Raw genomic sequence first — 22,176 nt, 5'->3', positions numbered from 1 at the left:
AGTACGGCGAGCTTTTGTACAAGTGATCCAGGACTACAAATACCCTTGACTCAGCAGAGGAGCATTTGGAAAGGAAAGTGGCATTCTTCAGCCGGGAACATAGAAGGGAAGACGTCGGTCTGGCGCACCAGTCTGTGCCTTGGATGCTGGAGAAGTCTTGGGAGGTTTGGCACCTAACAGCCCTCAAAATGCCCATTAAAGAAATGTTCATGGGACGCCTGGGTGGCTCAGTCAGTTGAGCGTCTTCCTTTGGCTCAGGTCATGATCCCTGAGTCCTGGGATCGAGCCCCACATCGGGCTCCCTGCTCAGTGGGGGAGCCTGCTTCTCCCTCTGCCTGCCCCTCCCCCTGCTTGTGCTCACTTTCTCCCTCTGTCAAATAAATGAATAAAATCTTTTAAAGAAATGTTTCACGACAGAGTCATGGGTACAGAATTTTAAAATTCCAGATAGTGCTTGAACACGGCTGAGGGCAGCTGCTTCTTAGTGACATTTATCTGTGCCTGGCCTCTAGAGGGGAGTTTTGTTCCATGTGGCACTTACTGTAGAAGCATGAAGCTGAAAGCAGATAAACTCCACTTTGAGATGAGAAGATCTTGGATGGGTTTTGAAAACAACATGCCTTATTTGACGTGCCATGTAATTGAAATCATCTTGCGCAGGCCAGTCTCAGCAGTAGTTCTGGTCCAGCTGGCAGGAACGTGCATCAGAAATTAAGTTTGCACTAGTGAGATTTTCATAAACGTGAGAGGGAGGGACGCCAGAGAGACAACAGAGCGCAGCACGAGAAGGTGTTCGGTGATTAATTGCTCACTTCCTTTCTCACACCTTCACTTCACAATTGAATCTATTGTGAAATGCACTTTTATTTTAAGTGTATAGAAGGTGCACGTGGCAGGGCAGCAGTCTCAAGTCATAAGTGGTGGTCACCTGTCACCTGGACACCTTTCCATGTCTCTTTTCTTCCCCAGCCAGGAGTTTAGCCACAGAAGTCCCCAGATGGCATGTTTACCCCCGGGTGATCGTGTGGCCTAAGCCTCAGAGACAGTGTTGTCATGTGGTTTTGTTTTTTTTTATCACGTGGGCCTTTTTAATTTTTTTATGTGAGTTTATGAGCTATAGCTAGTCTAGCTTAGACATTGTTTTACGGGCACTGCGTCCGACGAACCTCCTGGTTCTTGGTTCCATAATCACAGAAAGTTGTCATTGCTTATACCGCTAACATTGCAGGGTGAATCTGAATAATTTTCTCATCTGAAAAATCCTCATTCTACCAAAAAACTGAGCCAAACGTCTCCTCCTTGGAGAAGACAAAATCCTGCTGTCCCCTCGGGGGAGTCCCAAGAAAGTACATTAGTGAGGGGAGAGGGTGCCGGGAGAGGCCTTCTCTTCATTTCTGGGAGGGGCTTGCACCGCAGGGTGGTGGGCTGTGGTGGTCCCCATCGCTGCAGTCCTTGGTGCCCGCTGGGTGGCATCCTCAACTCCAGAGGGGGCTGCAAGGCCAACTTCGGTAGCTTTGTGAACCACGCCGTGGACTTTGGTTATTTTGATCCCTGCCTCTGGAAAGATTATTAATTCAGCCCCATTCCCAGAGGCTTCCAGAAATCTTGGGTGGTTTGGTGCCACTTGGATTCTTCTTAAGTCACCGTCTTGTCCCATCCCTGTCTCTGTCCCAGGGAGGACTCGCCTGGTACAGAGTTCACACCATCAGGCAACATTTTCTTGTTTGTGTGCTTTTTCAGGACTTTTAACTCTCGGTGTGAAAGAGTCGGCCATGGTCAACAAAATATTCACTTGTGTCAATGTTCTGGTCTTGGGCTTCATAATGGTGTCAGGATTTGTGAAAGGATCGATTAAAAACTGGCAGCTCACAGAGGAGGATTTCCAGAACACATCCAGTCATCGCTGCTTGAACAAGTGAGTTGTTTCTTCTTCCTCTCGGCGTGTGACAGTTGATTCGTATTTGGTACTTAACAACATACATATATGTTGGGGGCATGTAATTGGCTAGAACACTAACATGCCTTTTTAAAAAATGTAATTTGAATTGAATTTTTGTGTGTGTGTGTGCAGTAAAATAGCTAAGGGTGTTTTTTTGGTTTGAAATTTGTGTCAGGTTTCATTTCCCTGAACTTGACAGTGTATTTGTCTGATAGAGGAAGGTACTCAGGAAAACAAAATCTTCATTCTAATTCTAAAACTGTACGTAGTTGAAGATTGTTGTCAGACTCACTAAATAGTCTCTTTTTCCTCATATTCTGTTTCATGACCAATGTCTGAATTTTGTATGCAGAAAAGATTTTCTCTGCGAAACCATGGTGCTATCTCACTTGATTATGAAACGCCTTCCTACTAATAACGTAGAAGGAAGAAGAAATAGTGGGATTTTATCACAGGCTTTTATCAGAGGTTTTCAGAATTACTGAAGTATCAAAATGTGATTACAATAGTCTCTCTCCCTGCCTCAACTTGGGGTGTGTCAGCCCTGAAAACCAGTGGCCCCGTTTCCCTTATATTCTCTGACTCAAGACACCCAGGATTGGAGGCAGGTGACAAGCCAGCTCTTGGACCCGGGCTTTTTTAGGACCCTCAGTGAAGCCCCATCATCAGGCTCTGATTATCTAGGAAACCAAAGCCGAGCAACTAGAATGTGTCTTTTGGATGTTTTTTGGTCAGATTTCTCAGGTGAATCTTAGGGTCCTAGGATGGAGAATGGGGAGTGAGATTTTGCCTATGATTCTGTTGTAATTACGACCAAAGCTTACACAGCTCTGACAAGGAGACCCTCCTAAAATGCAGTGGCTTTAAAATGACATGAGTGGACCAGGTTGACTGGCCAGCGTGGCTGTGCACAGGCTTTCAGGGACCCTGGTCATCCAGCGGGTTGCTCTGTCCTGCCCTAGGATGTGGTCAGAGCTGGGCTGTGGGCCATGGGTAAGATCCAGCTCTCCCAGAGGGAACAAAGGTATGGAAAAGAGTGTGCCCAGTGCTTTCAAGGGCAGTTCCGGGAGACACATGTCCCTTCTGCCAACATTCCACTGGTGAGAACCCAGTAGGTGGCCACGTCTAGCTGCAAGGGAGACTGAGAAACGAAGTCGTCCCACACTGGGGATCCGAGTGGTCACGTGTGAACTTGGTCTCTGGTTAGGGCCCAGCCGTATCTTCCAGTGGTCTGGTCACCGGACAGACATTGGTCTGTGGCTAGTTCACTACTAGAACACAAGCCGGAAACTGTTGAATGCATGAAATATAATGTGGTTCACAGTTCAAATGAAAAGAACCTTCCTTGTGGAGACGAAACGATTACAGAGAGATGAGGATTTTTAATTTTCTTTTTCTTCAAGTAAGCTGTATGCCCAAGTGAGGCTTGAACTCACGACCCCAAGATCCAGAGTCACATGCCCTATTGACTGAGCAGCCAGCTGCCCCTGAGGAATGAGGATTTTTAATGTAGCATTCCTAAGCTTTCCTCGGTCATATTTATGCCACATTTATTGGTGCCCATTATCTCAGGGTGAAGTGAAGCCAGTTCCAAATAAGCTTGGAAGTAACAGCAGATTTTGAAAACTTGGGGCGACTCTCTTGCTGGTGGCTGTTTACAGGTCAGGAATTAAATCTAGATGGCATGTCTTGTTTCCTGGTTGTCGTTGGAGATTGAATTTTATTGTTTTTATGAAGAGACTGTTGGTGCCAGCCGATGGTCTTCACCGTCACGGGGGTCCTCCCACTCTGGGTCCTGGTGAAGTGGGATGGCCTGCCCCCGGCCCCTGGAGCACTGCGTCTGAGGTAGAGGCTGCAGGTCGGGGATGCGGCTTGCTCTTGCATTTTATCAAAGCCTAGAAACTGCTTTCTTCCTTTTTTTTTTCCCAGCCATAGATTTGTGTTTCCGACTGTGGCCATGTAGTCTTGCATGAAATTGCTTGTCTCTCTGAAATAGTAGAGCATTTCCCAACCAGACCACGCAGCACGGAGGGGCTTCGGCCTGCCCTTGGTGGCAGTTCTGGCCACGCAGTTGTGATTTTATGATACTGTCTCCGTGACTGGCTGTGAACACTGCGTGAACCTGGAGTCTGTCTGTATCTTGCTGTGGAATAGGAATGTTCCCCGACAGTGTGGCTGGTTCCCTGTGGCCTTCGTCTCCTGCTACTTCTGGCTGTCTTACCCAGAGTCCCGTGGTAGGGAACAAGTGCAGTAAGTGTAAAGCTGGAGTGCCACATGGAGGCCTGCTGAGAAGGTTTTGTTACGTGGTTTCTTGTCAGGTAGGATGGAAACCCAAAAATAACATTGGCTTCCACGAGATAAAGATTTAGTGCTCTTCAGTCAACATCTGCAGGTGGTCGGTCCAGCGTGTTGCTTTGTTGGGCCAGGAATCTAGTTCTTCCATCCCACAGCTTTGTCCACGGCCCACAATCCCAGCATCACTCCGGGGTCCAAGATGGCTCCCAGCAGCAGGAAGGAAACGAGGAAAGTAGACGAGCAGCCTCCCTCTCCACTTCATGCTCCTGATGTTTCTCAGGAGATGTATACAGCATGTCTGCTTAAATCAAGGGGCTGCACCTCATAGCCAGAGAGTCTGAAAAACATGCCATCTTTATATTCATAGCGTTCCTGTGTCTAGCTAAAATACCTCAGTTTTATTACTGTGTAGAAGAAGGGGGTATGGCTTTTGGGGACAACTGGCAGTGTGCCAGGTGGCAGATGGAAGTTGCGGGAGCAGAGCATGGGTTCAGGACGCTTTCTCCTGATGCAGTGGGAAAAGGCCACACAGAGGAGAGGACCCCTCTCCCCACCACTGTGGACGCTCCCTGTCAGGTGCTCACCCCAGACTCAGGGATGTGGTGACCACAAGACAGCTTTTCTTTCCTTCCTCTGCCAGTTACCGCCTTTGCTGACTCCTGGGTAACCGGCTGAGTGGCATGCAGAAGAGCTGGTCAACCCAGCTGCAGGGGAAGGGGCACCGAGCTAAGGTCTGGCTTCAGGTCACCAGGTGATGTTTGCCAGGTGGGGGCCATGGCAACCCCTGAGAGCCTGCCTCCCCATTTCTCTGTGTGTCAGTAGCTAGATGCCGCCTGGGTACCACCACCACGTCCAGATAATGGGTCAATGACTGATTTTCATAAAGAGCCTTTACAAAACACTTGTAAATGTTTTGGCTTGAGGCCATGAGAATAGGTTCTGACTATTTCATAGCGAGGCGCTGTCCCTGAGAGCAGAATACCCAAGTTAAATGTCAGATTTAATTTTTTGAGTAGATAATGTTTCCTCATGATTCTCTTGTCATACTACAAAAAGGTTTACACTGAGAATTTCTCTTCCCATTCCTTTTTTCATCTCCCTCATTCTCCCACCCCCCATGGGAAATCATTGTTATTATTTCTGTGTGTGTAAGCTTCCAGCTNTTCCTTTATTTGTATAAATAAATACAAGCAATTACAAGTATATATTTCTATTTATTTTGTATATTATGTATATAATTTATATACATAATTTATGTGTATAGTCTCCCCCTTCTTACATAAAAAGTAATGTTCTCTCCCTACTTTTCTGCACCTTGCATGTTTCCCTTACTAGCATATTCCACAGGGCTTTTCATACCGGGACCTTGTCCTTTATCGCGGTGCGTGGTGTCGGGGCACCGATGGAGCGACGGTGACCCAGCTGGAGGAGCACCCCAGTTGGGACCACAGTCGGCGGCCCCAGGAGTTTACACAGGGACGGCCCTATCCGTGTGGCCCCCCCTCCATCTGGTTCCTTCCCCACTGCAGTCCTGAGGAGCAGGGGAGGGTGCCCTTGTTTTGGTCTAGATCTCCATAGCTCCGTGCATGCGTTGTTTGTCCTGCTGCACCTGGCTGCGGACGGAGGCGTGTCCCGGCCCTAGCCCTCTCCTGCAAGGCCTGCCTCTTTCTGGGGTTTAACGTAGGTAATGTCCATCCTGTTCCATAGCTTTTGATGTTAGAGGGCTTGTGGAGGCAGGTGGGCATCTGGAGGCCTTCCACACCTGCCTGTCTGTCCCGGCAGGGACAGGAGAGCTGGGCCCAACTTAGAGTCTTGGTGAAGACCTTCTCATGTTCTAATTGTGTTCAGAAGTTGAAGGGGTCTGCAGGAGCCCCTCTCAAGTCATCTCGATTATGAGTCCCCGTCTCCTTTCATCTTCTCATCCCCCTCTCCTGAGCTGTTCGACTGTCAACTGTTTTGTTTTAGACTTTGGCCTACCTAAAACTTTTCATAATGGGAGTCAGCTCACCAGGGCATTCTGTGTCCTTTGTGGGATGCGGTGGGTGCGTCCTGTGCCTTGCTGACTTAATTGTCCTGGGCCACCATTTTTGTACTTGGGTTGTGGGTAATTTCCCTTTGAGTCTGGCAACAGTTCTTCTCTGTCTCTCACTTGTGTGTTTTTTGGGGTTTCTCTCAATGTTGCTACTTATTGAACTACAGTGAGTCCCAGATTGAGGACCTCCTTCACTCTCTGACTTCCAGATCCTGAAACCAGGGATCCTCTAGAAATCAGTACAAAGCTCGGTCCCCATTAGGAAATAATTGTGTCCAAAGTGGCTGTCTGTTTTATTAGTCAGCTGATAAATCCCTCTGAAATAAATTGGGCCAATGAGTTGCTAACCCAATTAACATCTGTTTATAGGACTAGAGTATTCTAAATGGCTTTTCTTTTGTTTGGAAGTCAAGCGGTCTGGGGCAGGTTGCCCCGCAAAGCTGGGCAGTTGTCAGCCTGTTGAGTTAGGAGGGGCGATGGGGAGGTCGTGACCATCCTCTAGAAACTGCGACAGAAAGCCCGCAGCCTGGCGTCCAGCAAAAGGCATGGCTGGTGAGGGAGGAGCCAAGCTGTCCTGGGACTGGGAGTTGAGCTGTTCTTCAGGTGGTAGCAGAGGACCAGGGCGTATGCGGCTTGGAATCACTTCGTGACAGGCAGGGCCTGGAGTGGTTGTCCAGCATGCGAGCGGCGGCTGGCCGCAGGCTCTGCGTGGCTGTTCGGTAGGCCTGGACACACTGTTTAGAGTCACAGGTTCCACTTCGTTGAAACTATTTCTGAACCTTAAAGGATTCCTGGGGTTCACAACATGTGTTCGGCTGTGTATTCATTTCTTCAGCAAATATGTACTGAGCCCCACCCATGTGCCCTAGTCATGCTGAGCACTGGTCCCCACCCATATAGGTGTCCCTGTTTACCATGCGCATGTGAGTGCTAAGGAAATGCTTTTGTTGACAAGAACCATTCACTTTGCTTAACTCCTATCTCTGAAAATGCTTATTTTGAGACTTGAGTTACCAGTAAATATGGGAGACTTTTTGCCTTATGTTCCTGGGGTGGGGGGCTTGCACCCACTTAGCAGCTCTGTCTTTTAAAGTATATGTTCTTTGTTTGACGGTCCTGGGGGAGAGGACTCATTTGTTGGTTTATTCCCTCTTTCCTGTTGGATACCCTATCTCCCCAAACCCAGTATTCAGGGGTGTTTCTGGAAAGGGCTTAGTGAATGCCTTTTTGGCTCTAGGTCATGCAAAGCAGGGAGGCCTGTGGCCCACAGGGTCTGGTGACAATTGCCTGGGGGATCATTTACTAGGTGTCTGGAGCGTCCCAGGCCAGCAGCGGCCAGGGACAGGGCGGGCACACGACTCTTTGGAACGGCTTCTCTTCAGGACTGTGAAGTGGGTGTTATGATCTTTGGCTCATTTTTCCAGTGACACAAAACAAGGGACACTTGGTGCTGGTGGATTCATGCCCTTTGGATTCTCCGGTGTCCTGTCGGGGGCAGCGACCTGCTTCTATGCCTTCGTGGGCTTTGACTGCATCGCCACGACAGGTACGGCGCCCGCCCACCGTGTGGGGCCCTGGCTGCGGGTCCTCCGCTCTCTCAGACAGGCTGGGCTAATTTTACCCACGGGCTGCTCTTTTCCTTCCTGTGGGCCTGTGCCGGCTGCCGCTCTTTCACACATGAGTAACGTGTAGATTTGTAGCTTCCTGCTAATCTTTCCCCCCCTTTTATCACTTCCCCAAGTGGCAGTGCCTGACAGGAAAGTCTGCATCACGAACGTGACTAACTGTTGTGCTGCTCGGACGGGATAATGACAGCGTCGCTGCAGCCTGATTTCATATCTGGGCGTCATCCGGGAGAAATGAGGCCATTAAAAATATTGTTATCCGGGTGATTGAATAGGCTGGGTTCATTCGGGCCTCCTGAATTTTCTTTGCCAAAGGAAACAAGTCTTTTCCTTGGCTGAACCAGGCCGTAAAGGTCGAGAACACCATCCCTGGGCGTTATGGGTCCTCTGGTCCATGCAGGGCCGCCTGTGGTTCCCAGAAGCCCGAAGACCCTGGTTCCCGTAGGGTGTCATTTGTGGGTGTTGTGGGCATCTTGGTCATGGGGATGCCCCTCACTGTCTTGCCCTCCGGGGGCTGACTCCTTGCTGCTTCTAGGTGAAGAAGTCAAGAACCCTCAGAAGGCGATCCCCGTGGGGATTGTTGCGTCCCTCCTGATTTGCTTCATTGCTTACTTTGGGGTGTCTGCCGCCCTCACGCTCATGATGCCATACTTCTGCCTGGACAAGGACAGCCCCTTGCCCGACGCCTTCAAGCATGTGGGCTGGGAAGGTGCCAAGTACGCGGTGGCAGTCGGCTCCCTCTGTGCACTTTCTACCAGGTGAGGCCCCTAAGGGTAAGCTCTAGTGGGCCGTGTGAGGCCTGACACTCAGGTGTGTCGCTAATCTCGCTCTTTTCCCTTGAAATAGAACCAGCACCCCAACCCGGATGATGTGGTTTCTCCCCTTGTTAGCAACCATCCCACGAGTCATTACTGGTATTTTCATCCTGAAGCTTCTGAAGCCCACTTTCTGACATCTGCTCGGCAGGGGTCTGGCTTGCTGTCGTCCCCAGCCTTGTCCCCTAGACCAGGCCACCTCTTTGAACACTGTATTTTGGCCCTTAGTTTGGCCATAAAGCAGAGGCTACCTTGAAAAAGGGAGTAAATGCCTTTTTTAAAAAACATTTTATTTATTTATATGAGAGAGAGAGAGAGAGAGAGAGAGAGAGAGAGCACGAGCGGGGGAGGGGCAGAGGGAGAAGCAGACTCCCCCCTCAGCAGGGAGCCCAATGCAGGGCTTAATCCCAGGACTCTGGGATCATGACCTGAGCCGAAGGCAGACACTTAACCGGCTGAGCCACCCAGGTGCCTGGGGGTAATGTCTTTGAGTAAGAAACATTTTGCCCCTGATGTTCGCTATTAGCCTGTACATACGGGAAATACTTGCTAAACATTGATTTACCACAGAGAAATCCTCATGAGTCCAGTGATGCTTTTATTTTCTGTTTGATTCAGCTAGAAATACTGTGGGAGTAAGTACAGAATTTCCCTTTCATAAAAATTATGACTAGACCCCATGCATGTTTACGTTATGTTACGCCATTCTTTCACTGAGTACATACTCAACAGGAAGCGCTTTTTCTGGGGCTTGTCTTCCAGTCATGGGCTTCACCTGGTTTGGAGGGTGGCAGTTCTCAGTGAGAAGTTCAGGGCTCCCTCTCGCTGGTATGCAGCATGGCATACCACGTGATGGTCGCGTTATGGTGCCCTTCTTCCCAATGGGCTAGTGTTATAGATGCATTTTGCCTTTTCCTCTCGTCTAGTCTTTTAGGTTCCATGTTTCCCATGCCTCGAGTTATCTATGCCATGGCTGAAGATGGACTGCTATTTAAATTTTTGGCCAAAATCAATGATAGGACCAAAACACCAATAATCGCCACGTTGACCTCGGGCGCCATTGCTGGTAAGAACTGGAACTAATCCCACAGGCCCGTGTTTCCACAGTTGAGTTACTGTCCCTAGGGAAACACCTTGAATTGTGTTGGTCTGTGAGAAGTTGGAACTGGTCTTTTTAACTTTTGGTTTGCATCCTTGAAACCTGGTTTCCTGCAAGATAACCACCCTTTGACTAAAGGCAGAGGCCAGTTTTACAGAGGACGGGATGGAATTCTCAAAAAATTTTTAATCCTTTTATTATGATTACTCTCTCATTGAACAGAGCTTGGAACACACACTGTACCTCCAGAGCCATTTGTATCCCCCTTTTCTGAATGTTCCCGAGTAGACTTCGGTGGGATGACATCTTCTTGCATGGTAGCAAGCCAAGAGACTTTTTGTTAGTACTGAAAATTGCCTGTGTCTCTTAGCCTGTGGATTCTCAGGGGAATGAGAATCCCTTAGGATCAGTGTCTTATGAAATGTGCTACCTGTTTTCCAGGAGACATTGGGGGTCTTGCTGGGGAGGCCAGTTGCCGTTAAGTTGATAAATAATGGCGGGCTCCCCGGAGATTTATCTTATCAAGTATCAGGTTCCCCACCAAGAAGATGGTTGTGACAGCTGAAATCAGTACACAAAGAACCCTTGGAGCTATGTGATATTCCAGGGGCCCCTGATTAAGAAAAGGGGAGCATTGCAGGAAACTACACGCATATGCACTATGCTATTGGTTTTCTGTATTTTCTCCTTTAAAAATTGCCCCTCCTAGCCCCAAGAGACAGGCATTATCCAGCCCATTGTACAGAGAGGTTGTGCACCCACACCCCGGATCTGGCGCTCTGTTCCTGGTTTGTTTTATGCCAAAGTGGCTGGCTCCTTCCAGGGTCTTTTTGGGATATTAGGACACGTGATACCAGTTCAGCCTGTACTATAGGGACTAGTCAAATAGCCATTGGTAAGACATTTGACCATCTTAAATGAATGGTTGTTAGTAGTATTTATGCCCTTAGCAAAATGTGCTTAGTGTTGTGGGTTAGTGTTATATAATGAAAGAAAGCTAGTTTTTCATTATTTAACAAATGTGTTGTGTAATTGTACATTCTTGACCATGATCTCAGTGGTCAGGTTAAGGGACACCATATGTCAGAGTATGACCAATATATTTAAGAGATTAAGGAATGGGAAATAGCAAATGTTCTTTCAGTATTTACATGTAATTTGATCGTATTAAAGACTGGCCTATAATTCCCTTCCTGTTGTGCTGATCAAGGGAGCTCGAACTATAATCTTTAAAGTGACTGTAAAGTATGTGCATTCACCACACCAGGGATTTACTCTTTCTTTTCATTTGGCAGGAGTGGTAAATAAGTATTTGGTTTTCTGAAATCATCCCACATGGAAAAAGTTTGGCTTTAGTGTGAGTGGGAATGTAGGCATCCGTGGCATGCACAGTTGGACACTATTCTAATTATCCATAAGGCCCAGGATTGCTCTTTGATCCTGGTATTTACCCTCAATTTAAATTTGTTTTAGTTGGAGTAATCTATAGGGGTTTGAGAAATATTTGTGGAAAATAAATGGTTTTGTGTTTCTGTTTTAACTTGTGTTGATTGCGTGTGATTTGAAAATATCCCAAAGTGGATCTATCCAAGTCATTTTTTAAATGGGAAACTTGACATGTGTGCCCGTATAAATAAAGATACACACTCTCACAAACATTACAAAAGATTTTCAAATAAGCGTGCACGTTGTATATTTTTTTAAGTGGGATCATGGTAAAGGTACTGATACTGTTTGGGAATAACACTGCTTTCCATGCTCAGCTGCCTGGGTTAGGAGCCCCCCGTGAGTCCTCCCAGAGCACTGGACTTGACCTCATCCACCCGCTCATCTCTGTTGCCTACTGATGCCTGTTTTGGACGATACACTCAGGGAAGCCGGAGACTATCTGGTGTGCCCTGTCTGGTGGTGTACATGTTTGATGGTGTACGCTGGCCAGCATACTCTCCGTGAATGAGTGCCAGATGGGTGATGAATGAGTGGGTGGATGATGGATGAATGATGGATGGATGGTTAGATGGCTGAATAGGTGGATAGATGATGGGTGATGGATGGAGAGAGGATGGATAGATGGATGGATGGGTGATGGGTGGATGGTGTGTGGGTAGATGGATAGATACACATAACTGTCTATGAGTCTGTGTGGTTTAGAGAAAGACACACTGGACTCAGAGCCACAAGAACCTAGTTGAGATCCTGACTTTTCCATTTCCGAGCTCTGTGACCTTGGATAAGTCTCCCAACATGTCTGACTTCAGTTTCTCCATCTGTAGTGTAGGGATAGCTTGCAAAGTTGCCATGAGGATCAATAAAGGTCATGTTGATGGAAGTGCTTTCTGTATAAATGTTAATTATTATTACTGTCTGCTGAGGACCGTGTTTGTGATTTAATCCTGAGCGTTTCTTCCCTTTAAGCGATGTCACACTGTCTTTCCCTGGAAAGGGCTGGGGTGAGGAAGCAAGTAAAAGCAGCTCCCCCTATGTGCCCCGGATCACGGGTGGGTGGTGGTCCTAGCTGTCCGTGATAGTGGGCCATCCATGGATCCTGATGCTTATCTCCTCCGCAGCTGTGATGGCCTTTCTCTTTGACCTGAAGGACTTGGTGGACCTCATGTCAATTGGCACTCTCCTGGCTTACTCTTTGGTGGCTGCCTGTGTGTTGGTCTTACGGTATGTATGGCTCTTCTGGGTTCCATGATAGAAATGGAGATGTACCCTGTTAGCCTTTTAAAAGTTCAAGTTAATGATTTATACGGTGTAAGTTTTAGGTTGTTGATAGTTCCTTCGGGAACTGCCCTGGAGAGGGTGGGATTTGATGGTTGAGAGCCTAGTCACAGAGAACATCATTGAAAAGAGTGAGGGGGCTCACCTCTCACTATCCCGTGCCCTCATTTTTCTGGAGGGATGTTAGGAGGATAGAGACAGGTTCTCAGCCCAACTGTTGGGCCTGGTCCAGGGAACAGAATTTTTGAAGGCTTAGGGTAATGATTTCAGTTTGGTCCAGGTTCTTAAGTTGGAGGGGACTGGGGACTGGTCCTGGTGGGAATTGGGAGAATCCAAGTTCTGTGAACCCGAGGGCAGTGTGGTGTTTCTGTAGTGGCACCGCACTCTGCCAGTGGAGAAGGGAGTTCCAGTATGTGGCATGGAGCGGCCAAGGTGGATGGTCAGTAGGACTCCCCAGGCTCCAGCTGTTTTAGCCTTGTGGAGACCAGGCCAGCCCCCCGGATGGCTGTAATAAAGCAGCTCGGGGCCCAGGCTTGTGTGCTGGTGCGCTTGGCTGCCCCAATGCCCCCCTCCCCAAGCACGCCCCTGGGCTCCAATTTTCCTTTGCTCTGGAAGGACAGGGCTCTGCTTCCTCACTACCAGGAAAGGCTCAAGGGAGCATTTATCATGAGAATATGGAGTCATGGAGACACCCAGTGGTGGTCACCTGGGGGGAGCCTCGTTACTTGTTTTCGGGTGTTTATGCGGGCAAGGTCATTTATTCCATTTATTCCATTTCCGATGTGCGTGGCACCCACTCTGTGTAAAACTTGGGTTGAACCTCAGGAGTGTAGCTTTGGCTACAGCTAGTTTGCTAGTTTTGTGACCACTTCCTCCTTCCTAAGGGCTCGACACTGGCATCTTTTCTGAGGTTCCTCTCACATTCTTAATTGACCAAACGGTGTTAACATAAGTGAATCAGTAAAAAAAAAAAAAAACGGTTAAATATCTTTATGCTCACTCTTAGATTATATGCAAAATAATTCAGAAAGCACTCTGTTTTTCATAGCTGGTAGAAAAGATTTGAGCTCTGTTCATTTTGGGTGGGAAGATAAGGAGCCTTGTTTAAAATGAACGCTTTACTTGCAGGAAGCTTATGTCTTGGAAATCATGCCACAGGCTCAGTCCTTTAGTCAGCACTATAAAGTTATTTATTCTAAGGCATTTGGAGTTTTAAAGTAAATTGATCCAATTAAGTCTCACAAATAGAATTTCTCAAATCCGTCAGCCTGCAGACACATTTCTCTGGCTCTCGGCACCCAAAAGGATCCTAATGGTACAGCATTCTATTTCTGTTTGCACTTTTCGCTCCCTTCAGCTGTAGTTGTATTGGAAGTGGCCTAATATCGTAAGCACCCAAGGGCCAGTGCTACTTCTCAGAGCAAGAGAAACCATCTCAGGACATTCCTCTGGGCTGGTTCATGGAGAAGGTCAAGTTGCCTCAAATCAGAGACCCCAAGGAGGGTGTTCTGTCCAAGCAGGAACAGAAAGAAGGCGAGGACTCAGGTCTCCTCCTCTGTATCTACTTTGCCGGAGAATGCCTCCTTCTGACCATCTTCTTCCCATGCCTTGTGTCCTGGGCAACTTACCTTTGAAAGCTTACTAAGAACTTGAGTTAGTACGTGTCCTTTTGCCTAATGAAAGCACATTATGATGGTCATACAATACGTTTCTTTACAGGTATCAGCCAGAGCAACCTAACATGGTATACCAGATGGCCAGAACTACCGAAGAGCTTGATCAAGTGGACCAGAATGAATTGGTGAGCACCAGTGATTCCCAGACAGGCTTTTTACCAGAAGCAGAACGGTTTTCTTTGAAAACCGTACTCTCACCCAAAAATATGGAGCCTTCCACATTCTCCGGGCTAATTGTGAAGATTTCAACCAGCCTCATCGGTAAGAGCCTACCCTTCCCTGTAAGGTGTTTGGGGTCCTGCTTGTTGATATTGCAGGGTTTCTTGTCAAGGGTTGTGGAGGCAAGTGCTAGAAGAAACAAGCACCTGTCTTGCTTCTGGACTGTGATGTCAGTTATTCTGTGCTTATGGTAGTTGATAGCTATGGAAACAGAGCCTCCCTTGCTGAGGATTTTGGGGAAAACTGAGGATATCTGTGGGGATTTGAAAAAAGATTGAATTGCACCTCTCTCTCTCCTTCTCAGCAATTCTTATCATCACCTTCTGCATTGTGGCTGTGCTTGCAAAGGACATTCTGACAAAAGGGAAGTTGTGGGCAATCTTTATGCTCACTGGATCTGCCCTTCTCTGCTCCCTGGTCACAATCATCATCTGGAGGCAGCCGGAGAGCAAGACCAAGCTTTCATTTAAGGTGAGCAGCCAGCAGCTCTGCCTGCGGGGATCCTCCTGGTAGGTTCCACAGACACCGGCCCTCCTGCGCCCCGTGTGGGCTCTGCCAGGCCGGGCTGTCTGGAGGGGAGGGGCTCGCTGGCCCGCCTCAGGGACCATGAGGCGCAGACAGTGCCTGCTGAGGGCAACCCTGGAAGAAGGCACCCCTCCCTGCCTGGCTCTCAGGTGTCAGCGGCGCAGCTCACTGCGGGGGCTTTTCCTAGGTCGTTTTTGCTAAATGACTCGAAGGCGCCATCTCCCTGAGCTCCACCCCCTGCAGATTTGACACCGCCACCCGCTATCTTTGCAGGTGCCCTTCGTGCCGCTACTTCCCGTCCTGAGCATCTTCGTGAATGTCTATCTCATGATGCAGCTGGACCAAGGCACGTGGGTCCGCTTTGCAGTGTGGATGCTGATAGGTACGTGAGGTCATGGGTTTCACTGTGATGCTGTCTCTTGGAGCCCCCCAGGTCCCCGAACCTGCGCTGTAATGCTCATTTGTCTTTCCTGCAACTTGGCTGGATGCCTCTTGTCCCTGTGCCTCTCTCGTTTCCAATCTCAAAACGTAATGAAAACACATGTAGTCAGTGGTTTTCTCTTAATCAGGAGCTCTTAGTAAATTGTGGGTCCTCCCCTCCCTTTAAGATACTTTTCATTTTAATAGCTCTTGCCTGAGCTAGTTATGTCTTTGCAAGAGCTGAAGGTAACAAGAGCGAGGCAGTGAGTCTGCTGTTGACAAAGCACCAGTTCGTCTCCCCTCACAGGGGAAAGCCTGGCCTGTGCCTCCCCCGGCCCAGCCAGCACCTGCCCACTGGCCCATGTGGGAGGTCTGGTGGTCACCGTTTGGGTGCTGGCCCTGTTGTTGGCTGTCCATGGCCCGTCCCCTCCCTGAGTATCCAACCCCAGGAACTGTGGGAAATGGACCAGGCTCCCTCCTCAGTGCTGATGACCAGGGAGCAGGCCTTGCCCCTCACCCCTCAGTGTCGCTGACAAGAGCTGTAACCCCAGGACTGTGTTTCTGCCAAAGCCCTCAGCCCTGGGTCACCACATTTGGGGGCAGATAGCTGCTGTCCCGAGATCCTTCTCTGCAGGCCCCATGTCTGCAGTGTGGCCTGAGGCTGGTTAGACAGACATCCCCTGTAGGGCCTTTCTGTGAGAGAGTTGGCTCAGCGTGTGCAGTGGTGTATGATGGGTACACATTCCTCCAGACTGCGGGGTGAGGTGCTCATTTCCTGACCGGGGTGGAGGACACCTGCTTCTAAGCATCCCGGACATGAGCGCCTGGGCTCCAAGCCATTAGTTTCTTTCCAGGGCTTTTGGTGGCTGAGCCCTTCCTTTGAGGCCTGCTCTCCTTGTGTCTCTGGTACAAGGGTGGCCTCGGCCACGCGGGCTGTAGTCTTTGAGTAGATGGTTAGAAGCTCAGATCTCTGGGCCCCACCACAGACCTTTGGGGTCCCAGACACTGGAGTGGACTGAACGCTTGTGTTACACACACTTGCAGGTCACTCTATAGCCTCCTCCCACCCGACAGTCACATATGTAGAGAAAACAGAGACAGTGGGGACTACGGAGGCTATGCGAATAGCCTGGGGAGCCGTGGTGCCCATTGGAAATCCCACCCTGGCGGGGAGCAGTACAATCCCAACCGGTGGCCACGGGGCCCCAGCCAGGTGGTCAGCAGATGGAGCTGTGGGAGCAGCACCCCTGCCGGGCTGCCCAGCCCGGCGGCTCCCCCTGCTCAGAACCCGGCCCGGTGTGAGGCTCTCCGGAATGGGGAGGGCCCGCGCCGCATGTAGAGGTGAGGTAGTCACCGCTGCTGGTCGTAGTCGAAGAGTCATGTCGTTTCTCCAGATACAGAATGTTGGCCCACGAGGGCTGCTTGTTGCTCTGGGTACAGGCCCAGGACAGGCAGCGTGGAGAGGCTTTCCCGTGAGCCACGTGACGGACCCAGGGCTGCTCGGCCCGCTCTGTTCACACGCAATCTCTGCTCTCGGCCCACAGGCCTCAGCATCTACTTTGGCTATGGTTTGTGGCACAGCGAGGAGGCGTCCCTGGCCGCCGACCCAGCAAGGACTCCTGATGGCAATTTGGACCATTGCAAGTGACACGCAGCCCCGCCCCCAGAGGCGGCAGCAGCCCCGAGGGATGCCCGCACAGGTCCTGGGAGCACCTCGCTGTCTCCACCGGTGCGACAGGACCCACCCACGTCTACAAACCCCAGCGCAGCAGATGCGGCAACTCGAAATGCAGCCTCAGCCCACATCCCACGCGTGCCGCCTAGACTCGCTCTGCGGCAGGTGCACGAGGGCCCGTCGCCTCGGACAGCTCCCTGGCGGGGGCTGCTTGGCTGCAGCTAGCCACTGTGGCTCCTGACATCCCTCTGAACACAGAAAGCAGCCCCTGTCTCGCCAGCTCCATGCCCATGCTGCTGTGTCCTCAGGCAGAATGGAGGTCACCGTTTCTTATTACCTTGGGAATCCGGGCCTCCCTCCCCAGGGACCGTTCTGGTATTGACAGTGTGCACACTCCAGACCCTCAGTAGCCGTCTCCCCACTCAGCCCTAAAGGCCAGCCGTAGATACAAGACAAGTCCTCCAAAACACATGTCCCCAGCAGTTCCGCCCCCGGAGCCAAAAGACAGCAGTTTACTTTAAAAAGGAAGAGCAAGACTCCGTCGCTTCTCCCACTCCTGTTCTCTAGGTTGCTTCCACAAGAGGTCGTGAGGACTGTGAGCTCTCCCCTAGTTCCCCTTCCAGGCAGGGCTTCCGCTCTGGCACCGGACAGAACCCAGCACGCTCCAGCGGCAGGACCAAGGGCAGGCGTTGCCGTCACGGACAAGAAGGGAGCGCCACTGTGGGAACGAGGCAGGAGGGCCAAGGGAGGGCTGCCTCCACTCCTCACAGCTGAGTGCGGGGACCTCCCTCAGCCGCACTCTCTCACTCCAGGCCCGGGCTGGTTCTGGCTGCTTCTGGTATCTCTCACCAATGGCTATGTGTCCTGAGTAACGGGAGCATGGCCCTGCGTTCACGTGGGGCTGGCTTAGTGAGCAGAGCTTAGAGCACTGTGTTCTGTGGGTCTTTGTCAATCACAGTCCTGCCCTCTGATGCTGGCGGGTCAGTGCCTTGAGTCTTGTAAGGTTCTCAAGGCAGGTGTCCGCTCATCCTGAGGGGACGCTGGCTGGTCCCCCCAGCTGCTTCTGGCCCCTGACATGATCTGTTTGGCCCCTCTCTTATATATTACCAAACTGAGTCCTCCCGGTAGCATCTATGAATCACTCCAAATTAAGTTGGCTCTTAGTGTTAACTTGGAAAGTGGCCAAATATTTCCTTGGTGTGTTGTTCAGAGCACGGGGTCCACACATGAGAATTTGGGGTCATATTGCTGTCCCTGTCTGTATGTGCTGTCCAAACGCTGTGGCTTTGTATCTGGGTTCATAACCTGGCCCCGGACCTCCTGCTTCTGTAACTCAAAGAGCCGGCTTGGGTCCTCGTACGCAGCGTGCTCCCTCCCAGGCCCTGCACCACCCACGCTCACACCCGCTTTGCGGAGAGGAGCCCGAGGAAACAATGCTGATGCGCTCTTCCTTCCCGTGAGAATGTGACTCGGGAGACGGAAGGGCCCCACAGGGATGGGAGGGGAGGGAAGAAGGCGTGTAGACACCCCAGCAAATGTAAATGCTGCTTTTGAAGCTCAGACTCCCATTTCTTCCCCTCTGGCCTTTGACACAAATCCGGTAGAAAGAAGCCTGGTAAATCCACGGCGCTTGTCTGATCTCCCTTGGTAGGTTCGGAGAGAATTGCAAAAATTCATGGAACAGCCAAACGGCAGGGTTCGTCCTTGGAGGGCTTCCGCACAGGTGGCCAGGGCTTGGCCTTTGCCCCAGGTCCTGATCACTTGCCTGGAAGCTTTTTTCTAAATATCATTTGTAAATGTTACAGAGGGAGGAGCATAAGAGCCCAAAGCGTGTGTTTCCAAAGAAAGCTATTTAAACTTATGTAGATTGGTGCTGTACAATATTTTGATAAATATTAACTTATTTTGTTGGGGTTTTGGTTGTCTGCTGTCTTCTTAGGGTTTGGTAGCTATATGTTTGCTTGATTTGTCTGCTATTTTCCCACATAGGCAAAGAGAACTTGAGGGAAAGAGAATGTCCGAGAAAAGTGCAGGGGAGAGAGAATTTTTTTTTTTTACTTTAATTTCTCTTTCTGACTGAAATTTCTGTGCAAGACAGCACGCAACAGACTGTGTATACAGTTGACATTTCAGCTGGCAACATGTATCCTACCAACTGACAGGGTGTGTGTCCCCGATACCATCCCACGAAATGAGAAGCACCTGGCACGCGAGGGTCCTCCTTCCTCACCCCAAAGCAGGAAGTGCCTCCAGAAGGCTCACCAGCCCAGGAGTGGGAAGCCCCTGCTCCCTCCCCTGTCAGGGGCAGAAGCTTCCCACTTAGAAAAGGACACCTGAAGGTGCCACAGAGAAAGCTCACTGTGCTTCATCGAGAGTAACTGGTGCGGTTGCCTGGGGTTTTCTTTTCTGTGCACAAGGACGGTGGGGTAAGGAATGGTGTTTGGGGTAAGTTCCCCAGTGTTGATAGGCCTTTTCTTATCCCATCCTTCATTCCTTCCCCAGAAATAAACACCCGCGCACACACACACCTACATCCACACACACAGGCAAGAAATAACCACCGGAAGTGCCCAACAATTGGCCTCCCTACCCCCCAAGCAAGAATATGATTCTCAGTTTCATGGCTTGGCCAGTATTTTCCTACATCATCAGAAATTCCACGCTTCTAGAGACATGCCCTTTGGAAATGTTGTGTCTGCTTCCATCCGTGGCCCAGCCCCAAATACCCACATTGGAAAGACCCATTTGTGTCAGGTAAGCACCCCTTCCTGCCTCCGGTAGTGCTCCGCCCTGTGTGTTTTTGTGGCTCTGTGAAGACTCACAAAGAAGCCAACAGCAGAGCCCCAGGACCTCTGCTGAAGGTAAGGGGTGTGAGGGGTCTCCAGGGAAGCAGGCCCCGTGGGCCAGTGAGGGGGACCTTGGGCAGGAGATAGGGCCTCGGCACACCCCCCATCCCACCCCACCGGCTCACACCCCTTCCACCCAACTTGGGGCCTGATTTGTTTTTCCAAACCAATAGGAGTGGACAGGGCCATCTTTCCTAGGGTGTTTTGGAAAGACTGTAAATCGATACTGTTGTTAGAACCCCCTCCCCAGACCCCCCACTTGTGGTTTTGTTCCACTGAGTCATCTCTATCGAGATTGACCTCCTGGTCCCGCGTGCGGTGAGGATGCTGTGGTTGGGATATCACAGGCCTCCTGCCTTCCATGTGCGCACTCTGGGGGCTCCTCCCGCCCAGCTCCTGAGGCCCTGGCGCACCCCCTCCTGCACCTTTGGCGCAGCCTGTGTGCACACCTGGATGAGGCCCCCCGGCCCTTGTTTGTTGGGCTTGGTGCGTGGCGGCGGGTGCGAACTGGGTTATGCGCTCTCCTCCCGCCACTGAGCAGGTGTTAGGAGCTTGGGGAGTTCCTGGTCCTCGCACGATGGCCTCTAGCCTCACACCAGACCCAGGGCTGAGAGTACAGGGTCAGAGGCTGGGTGATTGTGGGCCTGCTTTGGAAGGGCCCCAGCCAGAGTGTAGGTGGGCTCACAGGCATTTTGGGGCGTTGCCAGGGGAGGATGGCAGATTGCTGGCTCGGTGCCAGGACCGTCTTCTGCCCTGCATGTCTCGCTTTTCCACATCTCATAAAAGCTGGTTTCTGTCGGCACCCAAGGGCCATCACCACAAAGACGGGAGTGAGGCATCTTCGTGCCGGGCCCCATCACCCACGTGTTCTAGCATGGATGGAGAGGTGTGTCTGCGGGCATGTCCACACTCTGCCGGCCATAGGTGTGTGACACTTGTGTGCCTGTGTGTGGAACTGTTACAGAGTCCCAGTGGTTGGAACTAAATATATGTTGTGTATGGTTTTGTATAATTTAAGATACATGTGTGACATCATAATGAAAGTATTGTATGTAAGGCTCCTCAGGGAGAGTGAGATAGACCTTTTGTCAGACTCTTACGGACTTTTTTTCGTAATGAAATGCTTTATTGATCCAGTGATGCAAGAAGTTACACTCTGTATTTCGTCATCATAGTTATGCTGCTTAAGGGGTTTTTAAGGCAAAAAAAAAAAAAGTCAACTGACTTTGATATTCGTCACTATAAACCAGAGTCTCTTTTGTGTCCGTTGCTTCATCGAGTGGCAGTGCTCTTTCGAGAGGGACGTGGACCGGCCAAGGGTCTCAGGGCACATTTATCAAGGAACCCCCCCAGGAGGACCCTGTAAATGTGTTGAACTGCTGGCTGAAAAACCTGCATGAGATAAAGACCTTGGCTGTGAAGTGCAACAAATTGATCTCAGGGTATGAGCAGGGTCAGGAAGCAGGGCTAGAAAGATGTGCTCTGACTTTGTTAATTAACAAGGTATATGATTTTGTGTTTCTCGGGGACAAACTTTTTTAAGTTTGGGACTTATTTTCGATTTGAGAAGTTGTAATATTTATTTAAAGTAAGTTTCCCGCTTAAGTTGTGCCTTTCAGCATCAGTGGGTCTAAAGCATAGAGGGTGATGACCCTTGTGAGGGCTGGTTTATTATCAAACCTGAGTAGCTGTGGTTTCTCCAGTAAACTTTTCCTTCTACTGAACATGGAGCCATTATTAAAAGAATTGTGTTTCTTATTATGTAAATTGTATATTTTTTGCTTGTTTGATGTTCTATTTTTCTAATAGTTTTCTTATAGTTTCTTATAATTATGATACTAGATTTAGATTCTGATGCCCACTGCAAACGAGGCTGTCCCTGCTGACCCCTCCTGTTTTTATGTTAAGGACAAGCATAGATGTCCATCGCCTTTAAAAAATGTGAAACTCTGCTCTGTATCCCATTTTTGCTGACAACACTGTATGTTGAAAACTTCCTACTATATGTTGTAAAATCAAATTATTTTGTGGTACATTATCTCATGCTTCCGCAAACTCTAATAAATTCCGTCTATGGCTTCAGCACGCACAGTGTGATCTCAAGAACTGTAGCAGCTCTCGGCGGGGTCCCCGCCCTGGCAGTGCCCCACAGAGCCCCAGATCCCGCCCTTCTCTTCTTTAGTATCCCATTTCCCCACAGCCCCACAGCCGGGTGTTGTAAGGTCTTATTTTCCTTCAGCCCTTTGGCACAAACGCTCATTCCAAGGACTAGCACTTCAGCCAGGG

General features: G+C 49.9%; 1 protein-coding gene across 12 annotated transcripts in view; it reads left to right on the top strand.

The window, feature by feature from the left end:
* SLC7A1 (solute carrier family 7 member 1) overlaps window positions 1-21,972 on the top strand; it is a 71,532-nt gene extending 49,560 nt beyond the window's left edge. For all 12 annotated transcript variants that reach the window (XM_019794700.2, XM_034665030.1, XM_034665031.1 and 9 more), the window contains 9 exons: window positions 1,741-1,915; window positions 7,691-7,812; window positions 8,427-8,649; window positions 9,633-9,772; window positions 12,373-12,475; window positions 14,249-14,466; window positions 14,729-14,895; window positions 15,223-15,331; window positions 16,914-21,972. In XM_019794700.2, coding sequence (XP_019650259.1) covers window positions 1,741-1,915; window positions 7,691-7,812; window positions 8,427-8,649; window positions 9,633-9,772; window positions 12,373-12,475; window positions 14,249-14,466; window positions 14,729-14,895; window positions 15,223-15,331; window positions 16,914-17,017 — 1,361 coding nt within the window. In that variant the 3' untranslated portion in view covers window positions 17,018-21,972. The remainder of the gene's footprint in view (window positions 1-1,740; window positions 1,916-7,690; window positions 7,813-8,426; window positions 8,650-9,632; window positions 9,773-12,372; window positions 12,476-14,248; window positions 14,467-14,728; window positions 14,896-15,222; window positions 15,332-16,913) is intronic.
* Window positions 21,973-22,176: the final 204 nt, after the last annotated feature.

The sequence above is a fragment of the Ailuropoda melanoleuca genome, chromosome 7 (assembly GCF_002007445.2).
Source record: "Ailuropoda melanoleuca isolate Jingjing chromosome 7, ASM200744v2, whole genome shotgun sequence".
Taxonomy (NCBI): domain Eukaryota; kingdom Metazoa; phylum Chordata; class Mammalia; order Carnivora; family Ursidae; genus Ailuropoda; species Ailuropoda melanoleuca.
The sequence above is the reverse complement of the archived record's forward strand: the minus strand, read 5'-3'. Positions and strand labels throughout refer to the sequence as shown.